This window comes from Melanerpes formicivorus, unplaced genomic scaffold, assembly GCF_026170545.1.
Source record: "Melanerpes formicivorus ecotype bairdi unplaced genomic scaffold, bMelFor1.0.p_v2 SCAF_2, whole genome shotgun sequence".
Lineage (NCBI taxonomy): Eukaryota > Metazoa > Chordata > Aves > Piciformes > Picidae > Melanerpes > Melanerpes formicivorus.
This window is the reverse complement of record NW_027142354.1, coordinates 36,194,313-36,212,319: the sequence shown is the minus strand read 5'-3', so window position 1 is coordinate 36,212,319 and position 18,007 is coordinate 36,194,313. Positions and strand designations below refer to the sequence as shown.

The following is an 18,007-nucleotide window of genomic DNA, read 5'->3' as shown; positions in this document are numbered from 1 at the left end:
GTAATAGGAACAGCTCTTCACATGTAGTGTTAATACTGGTCAGAGGGGAGAGAGCACCCAATCAATTCACTAAACACATGATGCCCAGGGTGTGCCTGGGTCAAAGGACTTTGTGGGGTTTCTTCAAGGATCTGTTGATGACAGTCCTGGCAACTCTTTACTTTTAAATGATAGTTGTTAGGCAACTTCATTCTGGGCTGGAGCTAACATTGGGGATAATGATTTCACTTGGTATGTTCAGACTGAGGGAGGGCTCTTTTCATGTGTAGCTGTGGGACAGGCTTGTATCTGTGTGCAGTAGCAACTGTGGGCTGTTGTTTGTTGCCTCTCTGGGCTGAAAGCAATTATTCTAGAAAAGCTACACCTGCACCCAGACTCTTCCACCTAGTTACACAGACAAGCTGCATTTCTGTGATTTTGCAAATGCCATCCTCATCACTGCCAGTCTGATTTTATATCTTTGTAAGTTAGTGGTAAAACACTTAGCAGCTGGACTGCAACAGGGGTGGGATCAAAATTCATCTTAACTAGAGCGCTAATTAACATTTTACTCCTCTGGCATCCAGGGCATCCCCATCTCTTGATTTCTCTCTGATGATGCCTCCTACCCATAAGACTTTCTAAAATAGTGTTTTAATCATTAGGTAGCCTGAAGGCTACAAAGCACCAATTGTTTTTTACAGGCTTATGCAACTGCCTGCCATCTCATTACCTTCAATTTTTTTCTCCTGTAGCTGTCTGTTTTTTCTCATTTTAATAATGCTGGATTATAGAAGCGTGACTGAGAACCATGTTCGTTCACAGCACATCATGAGGCAAGGCCACAAACCCACAACAAATAATACCTCAATTAACGGTCAAGTTTTCCTCAATTTGCTGTCCTTCAAAGGGAGCTACACCATGCAGTCTATATGTGGAAAGTGGGAGTTTGTTAGCCAGCAGGGTCCAGGCATGCAAAGATTTGCATACACTTAAATATGGACTTCATTTCTGGGGAGGATTCAGACAGCAAGAACATTTTGGTGCTGGGGCATTAGTGGGACTCTGGAAGACCACAGGCTCTGTAGGGAGCTGAGTGCTTTCTGATTTGCAGGGAGGCAAAATCTGAATTACAGCTTTTATGGTCTTAGAGGTATTAGTGGGATGAGAGTTTTGATTCTGGTGTGCCTTATCTCAGGTCAGCTGCTGGATCTCTGCTTGCCTGCATCTCTGCAATACCGTGCTCTGCTCTCCTGCAGTGCAGTTCAGTCTGTAGCATAAATCTTAGCCTTTTCTGATTTTTTCTGTAATATCTGTATCATTTTTAGGTGTATTTGACATTTTGATAGGGTGAAAAAAATACTTTTAAGTATTAGGAGAAGTGCCTGGGAATATATAGACATGTGGCTCAGTAGTTAATGTACAGAGTCCTTGAAATCCCAGTTCCACTAGAGACTACATTCAGCTGCTGGAGGATGGGCAAGAGAAGACCCAGGAGCCAGTGGGAGGGTGAAGCCCACTTTTCAGGGCAGCTCTCCCTAAGGAGGCAGCAGATGACCCCATCTCTCCATTCAGAGCTTGCTTTCTCTTTCTCCTTCTGCTCTGGCCCCCATCTACAGATGAGTTAATGAGCCAATCTGCCTTTAATTATAAAGGGTTGTAGAAGTTTTGCTTTTCAGAGCAGAGGACCCTACATTTCCGTCCCTGGACAGAAGGATCCCTGATGCTTGTTCTGCATCCCTTCTCCCCTTGCTGCAGCAGATGCTGGGTCCCTTTCTCAGGTGTTTTCATTTCCTCCCACCCGCTGCTGTAGGAAGGGTGCCTGCATTCAGCATATCCACAGGAGCCTGTGCTGGTCAGTAGGGCTCAGTTTCCTAACCCTGGCCGCAATACATCGATTTGCTGTCCCCACCATCAAAGTCCCTGAGTGAAGCTCTTCACTTCAGGAATGTGGAGCTGATGCTGATCAGGAAGAGTTAGTGGTGAGCATCTACCATCTCCCTGCCCAGGTAAGCTAAATCTTGGCTGTTATTTCCTTTTCTGTAGAAGCAAAAACCAATGGCATATATGAGAGGGATTGGTGAAGAGCGCTTGCTGCTTCTCTACAAGGAAAAAATGTGTTTGAGTTTCTCAGACCTATTTGAACACTTACCTTGTGCTATTTAATTTGAATGCATTCCAGCAACTTGTAATTAATAAAATTGTATCACTTAATTATGAAATTAATTCTGAAGTACATACTTGGGTTCCCCTGGGAGATGGACTCCAGTGGCTTCAGATTCAACTCTTCCTTTGAACTGAAGCCTAGGAGAGAGGAAGGAAAGGCTCCATCAGTATGTGCTTTGTGGTTTCGCTTGCTCTGGAAAGAAGCAGTCAGTGGGGTGTCTGCAGAGTGCCCCCCTGGCCTGAGGACTGACATGGGTAGGAAACGAGGATGGGGAGCACATCCTTGGAGCTTACCTTTTTCCACACGTGCTGCTTCTGCTGTAAAAAAATAGTGAAGGCATTTCTAGAAGTGGCACCAAAATCTCTCCAAGCACCAACTTTGACTGACTTGTGAGTCAGTCCCCTCACTGCAAGGGTTTGGGATCAGTGTGCATTGCTGAGTATTCCTCAGGTGCAGAGACTGGTGGCCATGGTGCAGGATGGTGACCTCTCAGTGTTTTGCTCCTGAGACAACTATCACTGACAAGCCTCTAGCTTGCAGAGTCTCACCTGTGCTTTACAATTAGCTGCACAACCCAGGCAATGACTCATGCCACAGTATTGCAGCTGGGGAAGCAATGTAATCTACAGCTCCTCAGATGTTCCCAGGGGACTGGGTTATTTTTGCAAGCACAAAAGAAACAGGGTGGGTGGCAGAGAACTACAGTCAAGTCATGGGAAACAATGTTACAGGTCACTAATGAATTTTAGCTGAGTCTGCAGCAGCCTTAGTAGCATGAGTTTATGTCCTTGTGACATGCACTGACTCACAGGGCATCATTAAGCTGGCATTAGAAGGTTTGAAAACACTGAACTTCACTCATGACTTGAATGTCTCGTGAGAGTCTCCTACAGTACAACATCTCTTTGCCCAGCAAGGGCAAAAAGCTATTTCTTTTCACTGTGGCATGACAAGGTTAAGGGGATTTAGCTGCTATAATCTTCAGAGAAAACAGTAAGGATCAGACAACCTCAAACCAAATGCTCACCAAGGAAGCATCTGGTCAAAAGAACAGCAGAATGGCCTGTTATTTTTGTAGTCTCTATATTAATTTCTATTTTAAAAGGAGGAACTTCCTTAAATCTTCATCACCAAATAAGTCAAAGAATGACTACAGATTTCAGAGAGACAGTAAAAAGGTAACTTTAGAAAATGTGAGCTTAATATAGGAAAAAGATGAAAAATTATTAGGTGCAAGACAGTTTGTCTTTGCACAGCAACTAGCTACCAGCAAGTAGTCATGAGAGCATCAGTATATGTAAAGAGCAGGCAGCTAAGAGACATCAGTGAAGGCTACCACATAAATATAATGAGAGGTGTTAACAAATGAGTGCATGTACTACCTAATTTGGTTGGTGAAGATAATGCAGGGAATATCCAAGACAATGGTGGGAAATACTGGCTCCTGCTCCCTCTATCACAGCTCCTATTTTAGTTCCACTTACAGCTAGTGATCCACCTTTCATAAGGGACAAATGCAAAGACTTTGAGTTCTTCCACCTGCATGCTGAAAGCTTGTCACAGTCTTGGGTGAGGAGCCAAGTCTGTATTAAGTCTGACTATGCCACGCCCAGTGTAAAGCTGACCTGGTGCCTGATCTGCTGGGAGGCTATACCACACTGCAGCGTCCTGACAGCACAGGAAAGTTGCTTTGGCTTCTGCTTTTTAAATTTAGCTACCAGTGAAGAAAGTTTCTGTTGCAGAGACCAAACAAATTTTTTACCACCAGCAATGAGTGATTTACCTGCTTCATTCATCCTCAGGCATCCACTATTGCCTGTTGCTAGAGACAGGACACTAAACTAGCTGGAGTGCTGGGCTTGGCCTCATGTGGTCATGTGAATGAAACTGGTAATGGGCACAAAGATTGGCTCTGCTTTGCTTACAAGAAGGGCAAGTGATTTATTTTGTTTAAGGATTTCCTTGACTAGGTCACGACAGCCCCAGGACAGGTGTCACTTTTTGGCACTGCACACATGGTGCCTGCAGCCCCTGTATGCAGCCTTCCTGTCTCCTACCCGAGCTTTGGAGCAGATGTTTTCTGGGTGAGGCATAAGGGCTATCCACCCATCCTGACACTGGTTTTTGTGTTATAAATGCCTCAACCTCACAGTTACTGGAGCCGTTCAAGGGTGGGCTGGTGAGCCAGACTCCAGGTGGCTTCATCCCTCTTGTTTAGAGTTGTTGTCCAGCGTGTTGCAGGCCTGCACCTCTTGTCTTGCCCCTCCTCTTCACACCTGGGATGAAGTCCCACACAGGGCAAAAGAAAAAAGGGTTCCTGTTGTGTGGTTGCCAACAATAGGCCCATTTGGGTAGAGGAAGCATCATCATCGGGAAATAGTGTGGCAGTGCTGGGGTAGCTCTGCCTGAGGTGCGGCACTAGCTCCTCACTGAGAGAAAGTGATGTTTTTGTGACAGAGGTGACTCAAAACAGCTCTGTCCACTGATCTCTGCTGTGGCAAACATTTCTGACTTTTCTCAGGCCTGAAAGTCGTGCTGCCAGGGCCATATCTGCCTTTGGTCTGAGCCAGGACATGAGGCAAATCCTGTACAGGTGCAGCTGCTGCTCTTGAGAGAGAAGCCTCTGCATGTGAGGCACTGAGCAGTGCAGGTGACTGAGGAGGATTTCAGTGAAAATACTTGATGGGGTCAAGCTCACCAGCTGGAGGCATGGGGAGACACAAGTGTGATCTGGGGTGGTATAAGTGTAACAAGATGCAGGCAGCACCAGTGCAGAGGGCAGAAACAGGACAGGGTTAGAGGAGAAGAGTGAATTTGGAGCCTAGGCTGGTGTGTGTTGGTGGCTGCTCCACAAAGGAGGGTGGTTCAACAGCCAGGGCAAGCAAAGAAAAGAAGCAGGAGCTGCAGGAGCACACTGTGAAGGCAGTGGACAAGGGCCTCTGTTCCTTGCAGGTTGAATCTGGGCTGTCCACTTATGTCTGGTGAGCCTGCCACTCCACAAGCATCTAGAGCCTCCCAAACCCCAGAGAGGAAAAGCTCATCAGTGCGATTTGGCAATGTCCCCTCTTTGCCCTTGCTTTGCCTGTGTGTGAATACTTGTAAGCACAGTTCCATGGATGCTTTCAGGTGGTGCAAACCAGCCCCACCACCCAAAGGCAAAGCCCTCCTCTCACTGAGTACCCTCCTGCCTGCTCCTCCACTGGCCTCTGTGCCTGCCTGGTGACAGTGGGATGCAAAGAGAAGGACAAAACAGCATAGTTAAACTAGGAATAAAGATAAAGGCTAATGACAGGCTGGACCAGCTCCCTGACAAAGGTCCCTCTGGCCATGTAGGTACCTGGACAAAAGGTGGCTGGGAGGCAAGATGTCTGGTTTTGTTGGCTTATGGTAGGTTTATCTGATGCAGAAGTAATGGGTGATAAGAGAATTTTTCTGTCATATCTCATATGCTTTCTTTTTGGGAGCAGTGACATACGTAGCCTCTCTTTGTTAACCACATGGATAATAATGATTGTGATTTTTTGCCCTTTAAAACCTGAAATAGGTAGCAGCTTGCTCTCATGACGGTATATATTCCAGTACAGGCTTTAATTATAAGGGTACATAAAAGTTCCTCAGTAATAAAACAAAGGCACACTTCATCCTGCAGCCTGTGTACTATGTACTTCACATGTGCCAGCTTGGTATCCCATATGTGCAGTTCCCCCACTTGCCTTATTCGTAGGACAGAAAGTAGGTGGTTTTAACACTAGTGAAATCAGATATTAACATGTGCCTTTCATTTTAGCAATTAAATTGTATAGGGAAATTAATTCACAGCTATCTGCCTCGTGCATTTATCTCCATCCAATAAAATCTGTACTCCTTGCCTAGGCATATGGTTGATATTAGCTTTGTTGGTGTGAAAAACCCAAGTGTAGGCAATGCAGCACTTTTCTATTTACAAGTGCAATTACTAGTTCTTAAAGGTTGTTGGTCAGTTAGCAGAGTTGTGCTTAATATAACAATAAGGACACCCACCAAACAATCTTTCCCAACTAATTAGGGAGGTGGTCAGTCTCTATGGGCCTCCCTGTTCTGCCAGTCCAATTTAATATTGTTTTTGCCATGGGAATTTCAACTTGCTGCATGGGCAGTCTACTCCATGCTAATTAAAGTTCCCTTCACTGATTGTCACAGCTGTCCATGCTGATTAAACATCTCATTCATTTAAGTAAGACAGCAGTGACTACATCTATGCCAGAAACTGTTCCTTTGAAGTGACAATCTGAATTCATCAAACTTTACCACACCAGCCTATGCAGGCACTTCAGTTGCTGAGAAACTATTAATATAACATCCCTTCCCCCATGCCTGCCTGCTTATTGCATTTAATGCAATCTGTCATTGTCTGTCTCAGAAGACCCCCACTACACTCCTAGCAGTTTTATATTTTTCTGGATAAGCACACTGAGGCTAGAATTGTTTCCTCTGTCTGGCTCAGATGGCCAGTGCTGGAAGAGGGAAATCTGTTCATGTTTGGGGTGATGCAAATTTTGATTCAACAGCCATCACTGCTGACACTGAATTTGCAAGCTACTGCATATGGGCTATGTTGCTCATCACAGCTAGTGCAAAGGCTAGTCATGCCTCAGCTTTGAAGTGTAAGCAGTGTTCAAGGGAATAGTCTTCATAAAGGCCACCAGCACAGCCCTCTCCAACAAGGAAACCAGTGATGGGAGAGACATCTTCTGCTGGATGGTCCAGCTCCTTGTAACAGAATACCATGAACTGGCCTTTAGTTTTTGTAGTCTGCTTTAAATGTTCCTCAGATAAGGGATCCCTTGAATACTAAACACACAGAATCTGCTCCTGATTAAATGTTGTGCAAATCTTGGTTGTCTTGTTACTTGAGCCTGCTAGGTATATAGGTGGCTTCCCCGCCCCCCCCCCCCCCCCCCAATCACCATAAAAATGTTGTCATCTCCATATTGTCAGTTTTTAAGGCTAAAACGTCAGAAAATTTACATGGTGGTCATTATTCTTTATGTTCAGCTTAAACCCTCCTTTTCATATCTGAATGTCTTTCCTAAGTAGATTGACATCAAAATACTCTGCCATTGTCTTCACTGATTGCTGCTCTAAACTGCAATTCCGACTGTGGCATTCCCAAAATACCTTATTTACAAATGGACTTCAGAAGCTAAACCCCCTTTTCCTTTAGTGTATCTGCCAACTTTTTCTAGAGCTCATCTGTTCTGCTCCTGCTTTAAGCAGGAACTCGAGACTGATGCAAGCACAAAATAACTTTAACTACTAAGATGTAAAGACATATGGCATTTAAAATTTGAAATACAGTCATTTTTCCTTAAAATGAGATGATCAGCAGTGTCATGAGCTTAACTATTAGATTTAGCTGTTCCCATGTGATGAAAAACAATTATTCCCAGACCAGTTATTGGATGCTTTATTTACCTGTGTCAAAAAAGCTCAATCCAGGTTTCCATAAGTCTGTTTCCATTGCTTTCACATATGAAAGAGAGAAAAAAAAATATTACTGAAAATAGTGGAATTACTAGAGATTACAAAATTCTGAGTCAGTTTAGAAAGGTCAGCTCATACAGTGAGTTGTCATTAACAGCTAAGGAAATCAGTAATCCTGGAATCTTTTATGTGCACATTTCAAGCTAAGTTTAGGAGTCTTGTGTCACTGCCTTCAGGGCACTAAACTTTTTTTGTTACTTTAAATATGCTTCTTTAAATCTCTTTTGGTTTTATTCCTCTAAATTGCATTGATACTGAGGCAAGCAGACTGACTTCAGTATATTTTTGCTTGGCTTAGACTGTTTTCTACTGAAAATCTGCAAATACCTCTCACCTACAGATTGCTCTATTCCTTCAGCCCATCCAAACACAAAGAAGTTGTCTAATTTTTTTCTTGAAGCCTATCATGCATGGAAAACTTCATCAAAAGTGCTGCTTTCATAAATAAACCTCAAAGTATCTTTGTTTTTGGAGCCTGCTGGAGAGCTTTCCCAAAACGTGATGTTTTGCTCCAGATTATAGCTGGGTGACAGTCCTTGTAGCTGAGTAGGACAAGAACAGAGCCAGGAATCCCTGGATTGCTCACAGTCCATCTCCAGGTTTGTTCAGGGTGGTTTACAAAGACATCTAACTCAGGCCCATCAAATCTGTACTGCATCCTGTGCCCGAGTTTCCTACTCAAACTGGCCGCTGGTGTGCTCTTGTGTAGAGCCAGTGGGTGAACCACTATGTAGGTCTGGAAAAAGTCATGGGCTTGCCAGCGTTCTCCAGCCTAGTGAGAGCACTGACCTTGTCCTTAGATTGCCATCCCAGTGAGCAGCTATCAGCTTCTCTTAGGGAGGGACAGTTGTTGCATGAGACAGATGGCTGAATAAGATGTGTGATTTCCCTGAGGTGCAGGAGGAACCATGTCATGTTTCATAGGCTAAAGTGATTTATCCAGATCCCTTTCCCTCCTTATGCTGAGCAATGCCTAAGGAAAGCAAAGCACAGAGAATTCTGTAGCGATACACACGGAAGTATAGGCAACATACTTGCTCTGGTGTTCAGTCCAGCAAAAAAAAATAAATTAAAAAATTGCCCCCCTCTCTCTGCTGTAAAGGTGGGCATTGGATTTTGACAAGGACAAGAGAAATTGGGTAAGCACAGAAAATGTGAAATGAGAAAAAAAAAATGGCTGTGAGATTGCTATGGCCAAAAAATGTAAGAAAGGCAAACACAATTAGAAATCAGAATGATGAGAAGCTAACTGAAACAAGAAGAAGAGTACAAAAGTGAGAGAAGAGAGTAAATTTTAGGAGCTGGAGAGAGATAATCACTTTAAATATGCTGTAACTAGGTCAACTACAAATTGTGATTTTTATGGGGAGATTGCTGGGTAAACTTGATGGGTATTACCCAGGGAGCATAATATGAAAATGTCAATGATCACTTTTCTCTCTTCTGTTGAAATACTCCTCCTGTGCTTCCCAGCTCTCACGAAAGTACTCTTATGTGCTGCAGCCTCTACCTTCCCAGGAGGTTTTGTTGCCCATGCTAGAGGTTAGCTGTGCCACAGCAAAGCTCTGTTGTCTTGTTGCAGGCTTGGGAGAAACAGTGAAGCTGGAGCAAGGACTCTGTGTGAGAAAGGGCTGTGGTAAGTGTGCACTCATGCTGCTCAGGGATAGCATGTAAGTACACACCTCTGCCTTTGCTCTCTGTATGTGTGCCCAGTTTTGTACCTTGCTGTCCTATTTCTGACCTTGCCTTGCTGGTATGGTATCCTGCCCCAGTTGTGGTCCGATCTGACTTATCATAGAGGACTTGCCTGGCAGCCTAGGTTGTTGGTCTGGGGTATCACCAGTGGACCTACTCTGCTTTTGTTGTTGGAACTTTGTGGGTCTGTGACCCTTGTTAGTAAGAGGCAGACCTGCCTGCCTATCTGCCATCCCAGTTCCCATCCCTCACCCTGTTCTGGCTGCTTCTGGACAAATTCCACCCTAAGAAATTTGTCTGTCCCATCAAGGGAGAGTTGTATGTGCAGTGAGTACTCTGGAGTTCAGGGAAGTTGTCAGTGGCCTTGCAGAGTGCCTGCTGTGACAGGACTGCTTTCTTGTGAGGGGTGGTGAATTGTATTGCCAGGAAAATATAGGTGGTGTTTCTACCATCATTATTAAAGGCAGCCTCTATGGCTGCAATCTGCCTGGAGGCTCCTGGGAACAACAGGAACAGAAAATTTAGTTTAATCATAGACCTGATAGGCTGCACAGAGCTAGTTTTCTGTTTTTCATTTTAACGAACAAATAAGGAAAATCACAAGCACTGCGGCAGATGCTGATTCCCATGTCCTGAAACAACAGCTCACTTTTCAATTTAAGAAGCTGCTAGTTGGCATTCAGTGCATAAAGCTTACCCTGGTCCTCCTCCAGGACACGTGAAAACATTATGCAGTACTGCCTGAGGGCTAATTTGTTGTTGCTAAAACTATGAAAGAGAGCAGAATAATCTGCTGCTATCAGTCTTGCTCACCCAGGTGGGCTGGAGAGCCGGCAGCCCTCTGGAAGGTGGCAACAGGCTCTTGGCGCTGAATACCTGCATGATCTGACAGAGGTGAGAGGTTAGACCACCAGTAGGCAAGGAGAGAGAAATACAATCATAAAGCTTGTGGTGGCCCTGATTTGTTTCTCTGTACATGTTTTCAAACTAATTGAAAAAGGAATATGGAAACTATGAATTAAAAGTAACAATTTAAAAGCCAAAAGAAGTTGGCAAAAGCAGAAGAGCTTAGGTGTTAGTAGGTGCTGCACAGTGCAGCTATTCACTGGTGCACTGAAACAACTGGTAGTGGCTCCTGAGATGCTGATCATGCTTAGGGCCCTGAAACTGAAAATGTGTCTCCTTTCAGGGTTGGGCCTTCCCCCTCCATACTTACACAGACACAAAGTTCCCTTCTTATTTTGCAACAGCAAGTGTCGTAGATGACCTTTATAAGTGGTTTTAGAATACTATTTCGAGAACAATTCTAAGTTCAACTATTCCTGTTTCATTGTTTCCCCCTAAAAGTTACACGATTGTTGAGCAATAACCAGAGTGGTATCTGCTTTCACTGCATCCTGCTACAAACGTGGTTAGGAGTGAAAAAGTGTGCATTACTGCATGGCTCAGTAGATGTGAGTGGTAGGACGAGCAATGGGGAGAAATTAGAGAAAGTGCTATAATGCTCTTACCTGTATTTGGTCGTAAAATGTTCCTGTTACTTGCAAAGGTGGAAGTGCCCCTGAATGCTTTGAAAATACTATATTGGTTAGTATATGGAACTTAAACACAAGGTTTTGTAGTATTCTATCAATTCACATCTACTAGTTATTATTCATTTAAGACATACCTGTATTCTGTTCTCTTCCTTGGACAGTCTGAACCTGTCCTAAGTAGACATTAAAACAGAAAAGTGTTATTTATACCATGTTTGGCTCAGAACTGCTGCTACCTGGCTTTTCCACTGAGTCCCATTTTATAGCTGTCAGAGTTAATGGCCCACTTAAAAATTAAATTCCCATTGTTCAGTACTAAAGGCTCAAAAAAATTGCAGTTGAAAACCACTTCTTGAATCATGCTTTTCTTTTCATTAATTATTCTTGAGAAGCTTCTTAACAAACTTATCTTTCAACAAGCCTCTATTCATCAGCTTTCCCAGAAGGATTAATTCCAAAGCCTGGTGAAATTGGTGGGAATGTTCTAGCTGACTCCTGTGAACACTGGGCAGGGGCATGTGAAATGTTTTTTAATCAATGAAATATGAATGACACTGTTTCAAATGGTTGTCTCAAAAAACAGGAATTGCTGCTCCTTGAGAACTTGATCTTGCAAAATCAGGTGACAGCAGATACCTTGTGTTTGACCCAGCCTTGAACTTTCACAGATCACTGGAGGCCCTTTGATGGGATTTCTAGGAGCTGTCCTGAGAGACTTTGTAAACTCCAGATGCCAAAGAGATCCAGTTTTTGGGTCATCTACCAAAATTGATATGGCTTTTAATTCTATAAGCTTGTAGCTATGGGTCCAGATGGACCACAGCTAGTCCAAAAAGAGTTTTCAGGTTGTGGAGGGAAAAGTCTCCCAGTTGTATGGGATTGTGCATGCTTTCCATGCAGGAGATCTATACATGCCAAAGATGTGGAAGAAAATTAACTCTGAGCCTGACAGCTCACCTTGTCTTAGCTTTACCACAGCTGAGCCCAAGTATGTGTGTAATACCCTTTGCGAGGTCAGCCAAAACAGAAGACAAGATGGTGAGAGATTAGCTCACTATCAGAAGTATTTTATACCACTTTTTAAATGAATTGACCCTACCCTCCACACCCATGTTAGCAACATGGATTTCTCCTTATGCTTCTTTTGATGGTGCCTTGGGACTGTTCTCTCTTGCTGTACCTCCCGAAGATGTGCTACCACCATCCTTTCAGTAACCTGGTTTCTGCCATGCTATTGCTGGCTGGGGCAAATGCAGTGGAGGTAGTGGGAAAAAAGGTTGGAATTGCACTTCCATGGTCTGCAAGGCTTGTTCTTAAAATCTGAGATGCTGGTGAGCCTGCAGTATGTGTTCATTAAAGCAAAGCTCTGTGTTAGCTGGAGGTTGAAGCAGGACTAGAAGTCTGTAACAAACTGGGAATGGATAGTCACCAGGTGAATCCCAAGGACTAGATCAGAAATTATAGCAGTGGAGTAGAGAAGTCTTTGTTGAGGCAAGTTCTGTAATGAGCAGGAAGCTGTGGATGCAGTAAAGGATGGGGACAACAGAGAGAAATGCAAATTGGAGTGGACCTTGCAAATTATGGGAACAGATTTGCAGAGCAGCTACTCCATGCACAAAACGTGCCTGACCTTCTGTAACTCAGTCAGCCCCTTTGATAAGCTAGATAGTCAGGGTTAACTTGAGAGGAAAGGCAGGTTCCAAAAAATGCCAGCTGTTCTTCCAAGTGCCAGGATGGAGCCCTCACCCAGTGCTTGCTGAACCCTTGTGGTCATGAGCTGCTGGAGAAGAGCATTCAATGCTTTCTCTACCACTTACACCACTATTGCCTCCTTAGGCTTTTGGTTTGTTTGTTTGATTGGTTGGTTTCTTTTTTCCTTCCCCCTGCCCCCACTTTTCTTTTTATTACTGTGGGAAGTTGCAGCTGAGGATGAAAGTAGTGCAGTTAGAGCTCATGTTTGAAAAGAGAAACTGCCATTGAATTGGGCTGGGCAAAGGGTACAGAGCAGTGTCTTGCTTGAGGATGCTTGAGGCTCTTGCTGTCTGATGTTTGGTGCCTCAGAGTGGCACTGAGTATTGTGACATTGTTTATGGTTGCAGTGTTCATAGAAGCACTGGACTTATTCCCAATCCTTATCTGGGGCCCAAACAGCTGTGAAAGAAAGGACTGCTTGGAGAGCTGGGATGGGAGAGGGCAAGTGAGTTTGTGTGCTTGGTTAACTGCTGCTGCAAAGAGACTGAAGTTGTCATTGTACCAGGGCATGGCTGAACTTAAGAGTTGTTCAGAGAGTAGGAGTGACTTTGCACACTTTCAAAGCCTGCTTCTGTTGCTGCTTCCCCCTCAGGATCATCCTTGGCCTCATACTGCATGGGTGAAGTGCTTCACTTGCTAGCAGGGCAGAAAGGAATAAGCTGTCAAATGTCATGCTAGTTGCATCAGCACTTTTTCATTTATCGCTTTTGCCATATAAAGTCTTTAAAGCAGGAGTACTGTGATGGAGCAAAGCCAGAGAATCATAGAGTAGTTTGGAAAAGACCTGTAACATCAAGTCCAAACATTATCTGGTTGGGTTGTTGAAAGAACATTGATTTAGCCTAAGTCAGCATTTCAGAGCCCTCAGCCCTAAGTTTAGAAGTCTGTGCAGCCCTCTGCATCATGTATCTTACAACTGTTATCAGATCTTCCTTTCAGAAAGTAAGACTAACAGAAGCAGTAAGAAAACATGATTCAAGCAGAAGCTTTGTGTTAGGTGATGTGAAACCCAGCACATACATTCACTAGAATGTCTTCCCCAGAGCTGTGGATCATCACTGTTTCTGACATTCAGGCCAAATGTCTGGGTTTTGGTTTTTTTTTAAATTCAGATTTGGATTCAGTCATTGAGTTTTCTGAGGTTAGAAAAGTTATGGAGTCATTGCTGCCTTAAAATACACTGTACTGCAAGCCTTGTGGCATGTTTCACCATACTTACTTGATGCTGCAGCTACTACAGATGAGTATGCTGGATGGACACTGCTAGAACCTGAAAAAGAGATTTTAATTTTCAGCTATTGAACTAGCATGCCCCCCCCACCTCCCCTCCCCCCATCCCCAATGTTCTTGAATGAGAATAAATGGAGAAGGAAAGATTAAGGAAAACGAGGTTTCAGTCCAGACAGATAGATCAAAGAACTATTCGTTGATTCCTACACCTTAAAAGCATGACAGCATTTGGGGATGGAGAGCTTGTTCCCACATGAGTAAGTTTATATACCAGTATAGTATATATAAAGATAATGGCTGGCTATAATTTCACTGCAGATGAACCCTCAGAGAATCTACACGCTTGTATTTATGTAAGACACACAAGTTTGGTGTGTATCTCAAAGGCACAACTATAACCAGCCCATCTGCTGGAATCAATGGTTTTATCCACTCATAATATTTCTTCATTGAATTACTGAATTTGTGATCCACTAAATCGTGGTATATTCAGCTGTATGTCTTATTCATTAAGTTTTAAGAAAGCTTCAAGGCAGGAGGAAAGGAACACAAACATTCATAGTTCTGACCTATATCTCTGACCCTGTGCAGTCCGGGTCTTGGCTTAGCTGCAGTTGTGGTTTTGGTTGTTGCAGGTATTGTGGTTGGTGCTGTAGTGTAAGGGTCCATCGTTGTGGTCATTGGTGTTGGGGTGGTAATGGCCATTTGTGTAGCTGGTTTCACCACCGGAGATGACTCATGCTCTGTGTGGACTGCGTCCCCTGTAGGAACATTGGCAGCAGGATGTGTGGCATGCATGGAAGCTTCATTAATAATGCTCACTGTTTAAGGCAACCAGACACTGACGTTCTCCTTAGGAGGTCTACAAGCATCTTTATATGTGAGGCCATTAGTGCCTTCATTGTTGTGTGGATCTGTAGCACAGGTGCCTCTCTGGAGGGTGCTGACAATAACCTGCTGCAGTCTTCCCTGTTTCCCCTCCACTTTTCTGCTTTGGCCATGAGCATCTATCAACCCTGACAGATGTCTCAGGCTTGGGAAATGGTTCAACTAGCCAGTTACAGTTTCTGTTTTGCCATTATCTTTTCTCAGTGTAATTAAGCAATTTAGCAAGTCTGTATAAATGGAAACCAACTGACATCTGGTAATAAAAGATGGCCATTGTGAGTCATAGACCAGAATAAAATATGCATTGCCCACCGCAGCACTGAAATGCTTTGGCAGAAAGACAGCTTTTAAGTAAAGGGGATTGGGGAGCAGGTCGGAGCCTGAGCAGTGAGTGTTAGGGCTTTGGATGAGAGGAGTGGTAGCACCACCTGGGAGGTGTCGCTTTCGTCTAACTTTGACTCATCTCACAGTCGCTACTCCTTTTAAAATGTCTCATCTGTTGTGAAAACAGAGACATTTCTAGTTGCAAGATTTGCATCCTAAGTATCTTTGTACAAGATTGTTAACACAATTGCAGTTCGATCAATTCATTGTCTTGAAAAAAAAAAAAAAATGTATCCTTCACCATTTTCTTCTCCATCTGTCTACAAAAAACCAAACAACAACAACAAACCCCCCCCCCCCCAAAACAACAACAACAACAAAACACATGCACAAAACCCCAAAACTGCCCTAAACCATATTCCATGCTCATCTCAGTCTTGTTCCTCTTCTCCTTGCGTATAGCCCTGGGGATGGCATGACATGCTGTGTGCACTGAAAGGGAATGGAGTGCAGCCTGTTCACTGCTTCACAGCACAGGTTTGTATTTTATTTCTGGATGTTCTCATTTTAGAACACATCATCATGAAACTGTCTGGTGGATTAATTGCCACCTAATGCTAGCCAGTGAAAAACTCAGATCTCAGACAGCTTTAATGGGATAATGCTGAAAGAGAGCTCAGAAGAAAAACAAAACAACTCAGCTGAAAAAAATCACCATGAATGGCTCTCTTTAGGCTGAATGGTGCCCTGCTCTGTGCTGCCGCACTGAAAGAAAACAGACCGAGGGCACAGTCTTTCCCTGAGATCGGGTGGTGCTGGAGCAGAGAGCAGGCACATCAGCCAGCTTCATACCCAAGACTGCAAGGAGTAGCATTAGCAGAAAATCCAAGGAAGCAGCATAATACGAGCAGAGAAAAGATGTCGCCTTGGTGCATGTTGGCTGGATTTGTAGTAGAGCTTTTAACATAAGAGGAGAGCTCTCAAGGTCTTGCTATTGCCAGTACTCCTGCAGGCAGGCTGACCATCTCCCTCACAGTACCTTCAAAGGGTTTGCAGAGCACATGCCCTGCGTAGGAAATTGCTGAGAGCCATAATGTAGCCTTCTGAAATTCATATCATCTAAACTCATCCAAAGTAGAGATAGAAATAAACTGTGAGGGTGTCCTCTCCTCTCTGAAATGGCAGATGTCCTTCAAGCACCATTGCAGGCGCTCACATAGTGGACTTAATTTAGTGGAAAAGACTGTAGACAGGAGCTTGGATGGGAGAGGTAAAGCTATATGTGTTACCAGTGTCGGGCTGCTTCCTATAAGCATTGGCAGGTAGTTTAGACTGGGACAGATAGTGTAAAAAAGTGCCAGGATCCCCAATCCATACCTTGTTCTGATGCCTTTTCTGATGCATCTGCAGTCTTTGTAGCTTTTAGGTCTTGTTCTGGCTTTTTAGGCTCTGAAACAAAATTGAGCACATTAGTGAAGGCAGCAGAGGGAAAAAAGGTTAAAATCTGTTATTTTGAGATTACTAGTCCTCAGAGGCAGGTCAGACTATCCAGAGCTTTCTCAGAGAGAAGTGATGGCTGGGTATCTCTAGATAGTCACCCCATTTTTGTGTGGGTGTGCGGGTGTGTGCCAAATTTAAGCATTTTCACTGCCTGAAAGCTCTTGCCAATGACAATAGAATTTCTGAAGCAAGCAATACTCATAACATTAACGCGTCATGTTGTTGATTTTTCCTCTGAGTAGCAATGTGTCCTGAGAAATGGGGTCACTGTGTGTAGGATGCTTGGGGAACACCACCTATCATGCAATATATCAGCCACTGATTTGTACTCAGATTTAGTTTTTGCTTGCCTAAATCCTGAATGCCGTGGGCTGGCTCCAAAGGAAAAGAGAGATTTTCTTCATTTGTTTTTATTTCCACCCAAAGTTAGCAAAGTACATGGAAAGTACTCTATTGGAGTTCATTTACTGCTGCCCTTCAAAAGAATCTGCCTCTGCTTTTATGTCTGACTGACTACTGGAGGATTTTGATCTTCCAGTTTTCAACTTTCTCTAGCTCTTTTGGCAGCATTAACCTATTTGAGAAACTCCTCCAGGTTTAATGGTTTCCTAAAAAAATATATTATTTGTTAAACCAACATTTTTTCATTGTTTTTAGCAGCTGTGGAAAGTTACAGTTTTGGGAAGATTTTTCTTGCTGTGCCCAGCATTTGGGAAGCCCTATAATGAGCAGCAGCTTTTTAAGAAATGCCAAGCACTATGGCTCTCCAGCGTCCTTGGGATGAGAACCAAAATTGCATCTCTGGCAGCTGATCAGGTGTGAAGCAGGAATTTTTACTAATCTGATAGCAGGTAAGTGTAATCCTCAAAGAACTGCCTTTACCTCCTACAGATAATGGGTTTAAGTGTCCAAGTAAACAACATTGTCTCTATAATTTAAATCAGAAGAAGGTAGCTTTTAGAGAATAAAAAAATAAGTAGGAAATCCTCTATCCCAAGATGATCCTGGCACCATAGTCCTGAGCCAAAGCGGCAGGGCTAAGGAAGTCTGATGGGCCCAATTGAGGCTCAGGAAAGATGGATTGTGACCCATGGCACAGGGCTGTGCAAAGCAAGGCAATGGCATCCTCAGTCACTGGGTTTGTAACAGTTATTTGCTAATTTGCTCATCCTGGGTGTTCACTGTGTGAGTGTGCAGTCTTTGTTGCTGAAATCCTTTTTCATTCACACTACTTGATTTAAGAACAAAGTGAGGGAAGCACTTTGTGTCTTTGGTTTGCTGCAGGAACAGGATCCTGATATTTTGTTTGCATGACTGAGATGTAGTTTGATGATGCTCCCCATTTCTACATTGATTCTGACATCATCTAGGTTTTAGCATTGGTGGAAGTAATTGTTGCCTGCAGCCTGCTGAG

General features: G+C 43.7%; 1 protein-coding gene across 2 annotated transcripts in view; it reads right to left on the bottom strand.

Moving 5' to 3' along the window:
• VIT (vitrin) overlaps positions 1 to 18,007 on the bottom strand; it is a 53,638-nt gene that overhangs the window by 5,814 nt on the left and 29,817 nt on the right. The window contains exons 7-14 of one of the 2 annotated variants that reach the window (XM_068156233.1): positions 16,471 to 16,542; positions 14,451 to 14,642; positions 13,871 to 13,921; positions 11,034 to 11,072; positions 10,876 to 10,932; positions 10,178 to 10,249; positions 7,601 to 7,648; positions 2,221 to 2,283 (exon numbers count right to left, since the gene is read on the bottom strand). In XM_068156233.1, the coding sequence (XP_068012334.1) occupies positions 2,221 to 2,283; positions 7,601 to 7,648; positions 10,178 to 10,249; positions 10,876 to 10,932; positions 11,034 to 11,072; positions 13,871 to 13,921; positions 14,451 to 14,642; positions 16,471 to 16,542 (594 nt within the window). The remainder of the gene's footprint in view (positions 1 to 2,220; positions 2,284 to 7,600; positions 7,649 to 10,177; positions 10,250 to 10,875; positions 10,933 to 11,033; positions 11,073 to 13,870; positions 13,922 to 14,450; positions 14,643 to 16,470; positions 16,543 to 18,007) is intronic. The other variant, XM_068156242.1, reaches the window with a different exon arrangement.